Here is an 8,417-nt window from a genome sequence, read left to right on the forward strand (position 1 = left end):
CGAATTAAAGTGTGTGTGACATCAATAATATGTGATCGCGTGGATGACTATGCGAAATTGGAATTGAATTCAATTAAATAGTGTTTACCAGAAGTTGACTTACCGAAAGAATTAAAAAAACAAGCTTCGTTTAAATATTCCTTCACTAAAAAACTATCAGAAAAAAGCAAAACAATTGTTGACAACGTTTGTTATATCATCACACCAGGTTGACAGGTTCCGAGTTCGCGTATTGCAGCATCGTTTTTCCTCCTGTTCAATGTGCAGCCAAACATAGTGATTTTTCGTTGTGAAATAACGCCCGGAACATCGTCGCACCAGAAAATGTCCTCCAGCGAAGGCCCGAAAGGTGAATTCAAAATCGAAGGAACGGGACGCCAGCTGAAAAAGACGGAGGTCGACTTTATGCGGCTGATCGAGCAGCAGAACCTGCAGCGTGTTCAGAAGTTACAGCGCCAGCGACGCAACAACAAGCTTACCGGCATCGTCCTTGGCGGTACCGTGCTCAGCATCTATCTCTACTCGATGTTCTCCGTGAAGCAGGAGAAATTTTTGGACGACTTTGAAGAACCCGTCAAGCTAGAGGTGGAAAACAAGGCACTGTAAAGGAGCAGCAGCAGCACGCCCCGCGTAAGTGTGTTTACAACACGGATAGAAGGAGTGTCCTTATCGACCTTTTATTCATACCGCTGCTTTTCATTTTTCAGCATCCCTTTTATTAAATTCCGTTTGCGTTGTTAGTTTGTAAGAACTCGACCCACAACACCCAACCATGTCTGCGTCTACGAAAATATCGAAAGCCCTAACCTCAACCGGCATCCGGCTGCCGCCCCTACCGACCATCCGCGATCTGGTGAAGCTCTACCAGCTGCGTGCCATCAAGCAGCTGTCGCAGAACTTTCTCATGGACGAGCGGCTAACAGACAAGATCGTTCGGGCAGCCGGCAACATACGCGATCATTACGTGCTGGAGGTAGGACCCGGTCCGGGTGGCATAACGCGCTCGATCATACGGCAAAACCCCCGGCATCTGGTGGTGGTGGAAAAGGACCGACGTTTTATGCCCACGATGGAAATGCTGGCCGAAGTAGCGCAACCGTTCATGCGAATGGATATCGTACAGGGCGACATACTGGACTATCGCATTGAGGGTGCCTTTCCCGATTGTCCGCAGCACGATTGGATGGATAAGGTCAGGGCTCCGGTACATCTGATCGGTAACCTACCTTTCGCTATCTCGACACGCTTGCTCATAAACTGGCTGCGGGACATGAGCCTTCGGACTGGTGCTTGGTCGTACGGACGGGCCAGCTTAACGCTCACCTTCCAGAAGGAGGTTGCCGAACGGATCGTAGCACCGATTCTGTCCGACCAGCGGTGTCGCCTGTCGGTGATGAATCAAATCTGGAGCTCACCCGATCTGCGGTTCATAATTTCTGGCCGTGCGTTTGTACCGAAACCGGAAGTGGACGTTGGAGTGGTAACGATCGTTCCATTACAAACACCCCTAACCCAGGTTCACTTCGATACGGTGGAAAAGGTGATACGGCACATATTTTCTATGCGGCAAAAGTATTGTCGACGCGGTGTGTCCAACCTGTTTCCGCCAGCGGTACGCGAAGAGATGACCAAGCTGACGTTTAAGCGGGCGGATGTTGATCCACTGGCCCGTTCGTTCCAGCTGTCGGTGGCCGAGTGCTTGCGTATCGTTGAGGCGTACGATGAATTGGTTCGTCAGCATCCGGAAATTGCCAGCTACGATTATCGTGCACCGAAGGTGAAAGGAGCCGGTTTGGAGAGCGATGGATTGGATAGTGAAGCAGACCGATGATGGTGCTGTGTGTAATTGTTTGTGAATAGTAATAAAAATAAAATGCTTAGTTATCGAGAGAGTATCGCATAAGAAATGTCCTTCATTTTCGACTGAGTGTTTGAAGAACGGACGAGCAAGAGGGAATGCTTAACTAGGCGCAATAATCAGCGGTACAACAGAGAGAATAGCAACTGCGATGCAGTGACTTTAAGGATTTGGCACAAGTAAGAGTTACTGTGCTATCTGCAGAGCCATATAAGCCCTAAAAGTTTAACAAGACTATTCTGTCCTAAATACTCATCTGCAAACTTACATCCCTTGCTACAGAATTGGTCCGAAGCTACAGGTCCCTACGATGATCTGAACTTGACAAGAACTTAGAAGTTGACAAGACCGTATCTTTGGATAGGAATCTAAAAAGGTGAGAGGTGTCAACTTGAACTCTACAATCTCTTGCTATTCGGTAGAATACTGATACATCTGGTGGGTCTCTAGGAGCCAGTATTCTGGTTTGTACTAATGACGTACTAATAGTGTACTAAAATTCTGAGCCAACTGCTACGTTTTATGTCGGAGAAGATACCGAAGTGAAAAGCATAGCAACTGAAGCAAGTGGAGTCAGAACTGTCGAAGAATGTTTGGTGCCGTAAGTGGATTAATATAGCTCTGGAACAAGCTTCCAGAAAATGTTGCTTTTTAGTTAGAAATCTAAGATTTAAAAAAATGTATTGCATACATTTAGGCGCAAACGAAAAATTCAGTTTTATTTTATAATTTCCATTTAACGAGACGAGCCAAACTTAAAAACTCGTTCAGTAAATTCCTGTGAACGATACAAAAGCTTCTTTTTTAACCAACACGCGCTCGATGAACAATTGTCATCATACATTACGATTTTCAAAAATTTGAGTGACTGATCGGTGACATCCGCCTGTACACGCGTTATGAAAAATTCATTCAACACCGCAGATGTATTAATACGAATTGGCGGACCATATTTTCTCTCGCCTTTTTTTGCCATCCGTTTTTAGCGCAAAGGCTTAGACTGTACGTTACCAAGGAAAGGGCATTTATATGGCCGCGCCCGAACCATACGACTTCCCTGTGTGTCCCTTTGCAACGCGAACAAAGCGAACAAAGCGAACACGCGCTCGGTGGGCACAAATTTGTCCACATTTGCGTATCGCTGTATTAACATAAATCGATGCTCGTTTGTTTGCATGTTTTTGTTTGCGGTATGATTTACTGGTACGCGAGCGCTCTTACTGTGAACGGAACTGTGTTTCTCGTGTCGATTTTAAATGCACGCCACACGCTTCCGGTCGTGATAAGCGGAAATTGCGCGGGGAGTCGGAATAATCAGTCGCGGATAGTGCGAGGGAGTTATAATTTACGAAGCTCCCCAAAGGAAGCTCGCGCAACACTTTGCGTTGCTGTTGCTTAAAACAGAGACACTTTCTAACTTTTAAGACTCATTTAATGGAATATTTAATTAAATTCAAACTGCTCTTTCTACTGTTGTGCATTGTTTAGTTGCTAACTTGTTTCTTCGGCGCTTCACGGCTAACTAGATCAACAACTCTCGGTTGTTGAGGCCGGTTTCGGTAACTTCCATTAAAAACATTCACGATAGTTTCTCCATCTAATTTAAAGCATTTTATTGAATTGAATTAAGTTCAAAAAGTATCATAAAGCTTAATTTAATATTTTTAGTTCAACATTATATGTTTTTAAACAAAAGCAATGGCTTTTCCTTGTTTGCTCCCAGCTTTCGTTTGACACAAGCGCCCAAAGGTATGTGACGCCAATACACAATCTTTTCAAATTCTCAGTACAAGGTTTATTTAACTAAAAGTAAAAGGTGTCTTTACAAAAGCCTTTCAACTTTGAAAAGCGAAAAGGTGACGGAGCTCTGAAGAAACTATTAGCTTAAGTACGACCGGACTAGGTACAGTGAATAATAAGAGCAGATTTAAATGAGACAATCGGGGATAAGCACCGACTGCCGGCTGTTGCATCTTGCAGTGCAACTTTTAGAAGGGGAAAAAAACCTATCCCTTCCCGTCCCAGTGGGTGGACAAAAAGGATGAAACTCTTGGAAAACAATTTACACTCTCAACACTTTTACCAAACGCCGGTGCCGTACTGGTGTGCCGGGAGTTTTTAACCTTTCCCCGACGTAACGCACTGCCATGGCAGCTTAGCTAAAAGCAGCTTTATTCATTTGCACACTAGAAAAGAGATGCTTTGCTGGCGAAGGATGCAAATGCTATTGCAAAGCAACAACAATGGCCCTATATACGTGAGGGAGGTGGTGAATTGCGACGAGGTGCAGCGTGTGTAATGGCCTTTTTCTGTCATGTTATGGGAAAGATTTATTCATCGTGTAGGTTTTTTTTTGCATAACGTTTCACTTCTTCTCAACACTCTGGGCCTTTTTTGCTGCTTCCGCTCGGATGAGCTGCAAACCTACGCTAATGAAGTTGGTGCGACTAATAACGCAAAGTAAACAGGGCTGAAGTAGTACTAAACTGTATCGGAACATAACCTCCGACCGGATCGAGCAAAAACGGCCAAAACGAACCAATCACCAATGGAAGCTGGCCGCATCTAATCGGCACCAGTGTACCACACTCGGGCCAATGTAATCTATCCGTGTCTGTAAATAAATCGTTCCCAGCTTTTGGGACGCGCTGCCAGTAGGAGGGTACAGTGCGGAAGAAATTTAATAATTTGTCTTCCACGTACATATAGTTGCGTTGGTAAGGATTCCGCTTGGCCTGTGCAGCACGTCAGTAGTGGAGTTTGGTCTGAATATTTCAACAACGCTCGACGAAGTCACTCACTACTGCACCGGAAGTTTCGAGCTGCAGTCCCACAGTTCTACCGACCGGTCCCAGTGGTGCTTGGTCGAACTACCCACTTTCTGAATGTTTGGCGCAGTTGAATCCACACAAAGTCCTCGAGATCGTACGTCATCGTTTTGTGAGGCAAAACGGATGGCAGCACGAAGGCTTTTTCATATCAAAATATTCGTGCGTCTCGATTGCTGATAGAAGATACATTCAGCAACGCTTTTATTACATTCCTTTATTTATAGAACAATTCATAACTCAAAGCCCACTACGTTGTGCTAAAAACTGTAAATGATTGTTGTTGTCGATTGCCGCCTAAAGGTATGCAATTCGAAACACACTATGTGAGCCGAAGAAATGGCCTGCTAGTATTTAGTGACATTAACCAGCATGCTGTTGGCGCCCACCTTCATTACAACTTGCTCCCGCAGCTAAATTGTTACTGTCTTCATTATCCACCGGTTGCAATATATGTCCACCAACTTTCACGCACAGAAAATGCCATATTTCATCAATTTCAAATCAGCAGTGATTTCGACTATGTCCATCTTTCAATTACGTCATTATTGGGGTGCGACGGGCAGGTTCGCCCACCTTGCGGCCCTCGATCGGCGCCAAACCGCTGGAAGATGTCGCTGCTAAATGAGCTTCACATTAATCCTTCCCGTGCCAGTTGACCGTCTCACGGCGCCCAGACCACACTGTCAATAATGCTATTGTTTGCTCGGTAAGATTAACACCTTCCTCCAGGCTTCGGAAAGCGCATCGCATATCCGTTCGGCCTTTGCCTAATGACCGCGAGACGTGACGTGAAAGTTTGGCATATGGCGCACGCTGTTAAGCGGCGGCTTACGGGCTGAAGGCTTGTGGCTAGGCGGATGGGAAACACAGCACACAGCCAGTGAGAAACAGGTGGTTCTCCGTACACCCCCACAGCACGGGAAACATCGCCAAGGATTATCGTTTTGGTTGAGGTGATTAATGTTGTCTTATTAATTTGCACCGGGTCCGACCCGTGCGTTCCCGACCCGTCATTCGAAATATTGCTTGAATACTTACCGAATTCTAGGAAGCATGCTGGTGAGATGATGCTGTTACGCTAAATTGTTCTGGCTGCTTTTTTTTTTTGGTCACCGAATTCGAAACGCCTCAATTTATGCAATGATTTGGGCACTTTGACAGTCGTGCTGGATTTCATCGAAAAATCCATGAAATACGAGGAGATGCTAATTATTGCATACTTTCGGGCGAAAGATAATTTTTCTATCTAACTCTTACCCAGTAATGCAATTCAATGGCGATTTCTAAGCAGCAAATTGTTGAATGAAGTAATTTTTTTTAAACTTTGCTTCTAGATAAGATCGTTTCAGAGAAAGCTAAGGAAGCTTAACCTCGTTTAAAAATTCCTCCACATGTTTAGCGAGAATTAAGTTTCAAAAAAAGATTTGCCGGAATTTTGCATACATTTCGGCGCATACTCCTGATCTAGCCGTTCTAGCATTCGAGATGACCGTTCTTCGTACCGAACATATTTCAGTACTGCATATTTTTGTGCATTTTGCTCTTTTACAATCAAAAAGCAATATTTCCATCAAATTTTACCGGCTGGGCTAACTAGAACCAGAACGACCATCGAACGTTGGAGAGCCAGAACAGCAAACGATTTTTAAGTGAGAACAGTATGCGTCTCCAATTACACCAATAGTTGTAGCCCATGGGACATGGGCAGCCGCCAACATCGGTTCTATCACCCACTGGAAGCAATATTTGCTTTGCACACCGAACGCTATCGAAAAATGGCTGCTGGCGATTCGAGAAAGACGTACGAAACGCATAATGTATGATTTTTCTCCCGAAACGTTGCGGCTACTTGCAGGACTTCCCTTGCGGGTCGTGCGGGTTTGAATTTTAAATACTCTTGTGTGAGTCCACCCTACGTCCTACGGTGGTGTGACAAGAGCAATTTCCCAACAACAAAAAATAACACTCACTCGGTTATTCCATGTTTCTTCGCCGAGCTTTTTGTGTGTGTTTTTGCAGTAGATTATACGGTTCCTTTTTTGGGAAATGGCAGAGCTTGTGAAATCGTACCTGAACCACCTGTCAGCATGGATGCCCGATAAAGCATACCGTGGGGGGAGGGTTTGCGTTTGTTTATCGTGTGTGAATAAACGCGATCGGCAAAATCTATTATGTCCTTTCTCTTTTTGAGTATTTTTGCTGTGATTCACGAGTTTCAATAGCGCCTTTGGCAGTGTAATTGCTCTGTTCATAGCTCAATCGAAGGGAGCGCAACTGTGGCGAACCTTATGTAAACGATCATGATACAGCTACAGTTGTACATTTACAACGCTTATGATAAGGATGCTCTCAAATTTTTGTTTTCTTTCTGCACTGTAAATGGCGAATCACTACATCGTCATCATAACAAAGCGACTTTAAAAGCGTTTACTTGCGTGCCTGCGACCTTCAACAAACTCCCTAGAGGCATTCTAGAATATTTTATGTAAATGCAGTACCATAATCACCCAACCATACACCTGGTAGCCTGGGAGAGAATACGACGTGTTCCAAACGGCAGGGAGAATAAATATTTTTTAAAGAAGCAATTTAAGTAACCTCCTATTTTTTCATATAATTAGTCAAAACATCTCAAAAAGAAAGTTTAATAATATAAAAAACTTGTAAAAAACCCAAAAGTATAATTAAAAGCCTCCTAAACTGCATTTGACGAAAAGGTTCATCACCGGCCTTCACCACGAATGAACACTTGTCCGCTTGCATCCATATCAAGAACGATACTAAAGCATTCGTGTGTACACAATTGTCTATTTTTGATATTGAGTTTTTTTTATAGATTTTACAGGGGTTTTTTTAGATAAGTTTTTACCTTAAGTAATATTTATTAGTAATTCTAATTATCACCAGATTAAAGTTTAATATTTTAATTGGTTCTTCTCGTATTTCTCCTTCTTCTCACTATTTTTATTGTGCTTTGCTTTTTGTTTTTCTTTGCTTTTTTTAATTTTCTTTTCTATGAGGACTTATTTTTTGTGGTTGATTCTTCTTCTATTTCAGTTTTAAAACTGTTTTGCTTAATCTGTCAGACTTTTTTCTTAAGTTCGTTGAAGTCTGTGCTATGATGATGTGCTATTTTTTTTGCTATTTCTTTCTTTTTATTTCAAAAATTATTATCATTTTCTGGTTTCTTGCACAAAATGTGTATTTTTACTTGTTTTGAGTCTCCCTTTTACTTTGTTTTCTGACTTTATCTAGTTTTTATTTTAATGTGAGGCTCAAATTATTTTTTTTTAAATCGATTTGAAATGCTCGATTCTCAATAAGCATTATCGAAACTTAATATAATTCTATCGCAAAAAACATAAGCATAAAAACTCGAATTACCACCGCGCACGACGGTACAGCCACGTGTTACACAAGTCGTTACCATTTAAATTCCACCCGTGATGAATCCTCCGAAATGAACCTACGCGTCAGCATCACAGCTCCTCAAATGAACGTCCCGTTCATCCCGTTTGCGTTGTCTGCCAGCAACATTTTGTACCCCGTTAGCCCACATGGCTGCGCTGCTGCGCGTAACGCAACAAGCGTAACGGTTACCGTCAAAACCTTTGGCAAGTGGAAAGAAAAGCAGAAGCGTACCTACCAAGCACCACCACCCTTCCAACAAAAAGCTACGCACCGCATCCGGACGGTGTAGCGTCGGGTGAATAAAAGGAAGTGATCTT

The 8,417-nt window shown here is 43.2% G+C and overlaps 2 protein-coding genes across 2 annotated transcripts; both read left to right on the forward strand.

The window, feature by feature from the left end:
* Nucleotides 1-206: 206 nt before the first annotated feature.
* On the forward strand, nt 207-1,893 carry LOC118504014 (cytochrome c oxidase assembly factor 3, mitochondrial). Its single transcript, XM_036037977.1, has 2 exons — nt 207-630; nt 708-1,893. The coding sequence occupies exon 1, from the start codon at nt 325-327 to the stop codon at nt 604-606; it is 282 nt and encodes a 93-aa protein (XP_035893870.1). The 5' UTR covers nt 207-324; the 3' UTR covers nt 607-630; nt 708-1,893.
* LOC118504013 (dimethyladenosine transferase 1, mitochondrial) lies at nt 495-1,900 on the forward strand. The gene is made up of 2 exons (XM_036037976.1): nt 495-628; nt 708-1,900. The coding sequence occupies exon 2, from the start codon at nt 773-775 to the stop codon at nt 1,829-1,831; it is 1,059 nt and encodes a 352-aa protein (XP_035893869.1). The 5' UTR covers nt 495-628; nt 708-772; the 3' UTR covers nt 1,832-1,900.
* The last annotated feature ends 6,517 nt before the right edge of the window (nt 1,901-8,417 follow it).

The sequence above is a fragment of the Anopheles stephensi genome, chromosome 2 (genome assembly GCF_013141755.1).
Source record: "Anopheles stephensi strain Indian chromosome 2, UCI_ANSTEP_V1.0, whole genome shotgun sequence".
Lineage (NCBI taxonomy): Eukaryota > Metazoa > Arthropoda > Insecta > Diptera > Culicidae > Anopheles > Anopheles stephensi.

What these genes read in the sequence shown, in the direction of transcription:
- LOC118504013 (XM_036037976.1), top strand. Translation starts at nt 773, where the DNA reads ATGTCTGCGTCTACGAAAATATCGAAAGCCCTAACCTCAACCGGCATC.
- LOC118504014 (XM_036037977.1), top strand. Translation starts at nt 325, where the DNA reads ATGTCCTCCAGCGAAGGCCCGAAAGGTGAATTCAAAATCGAAGGAACG.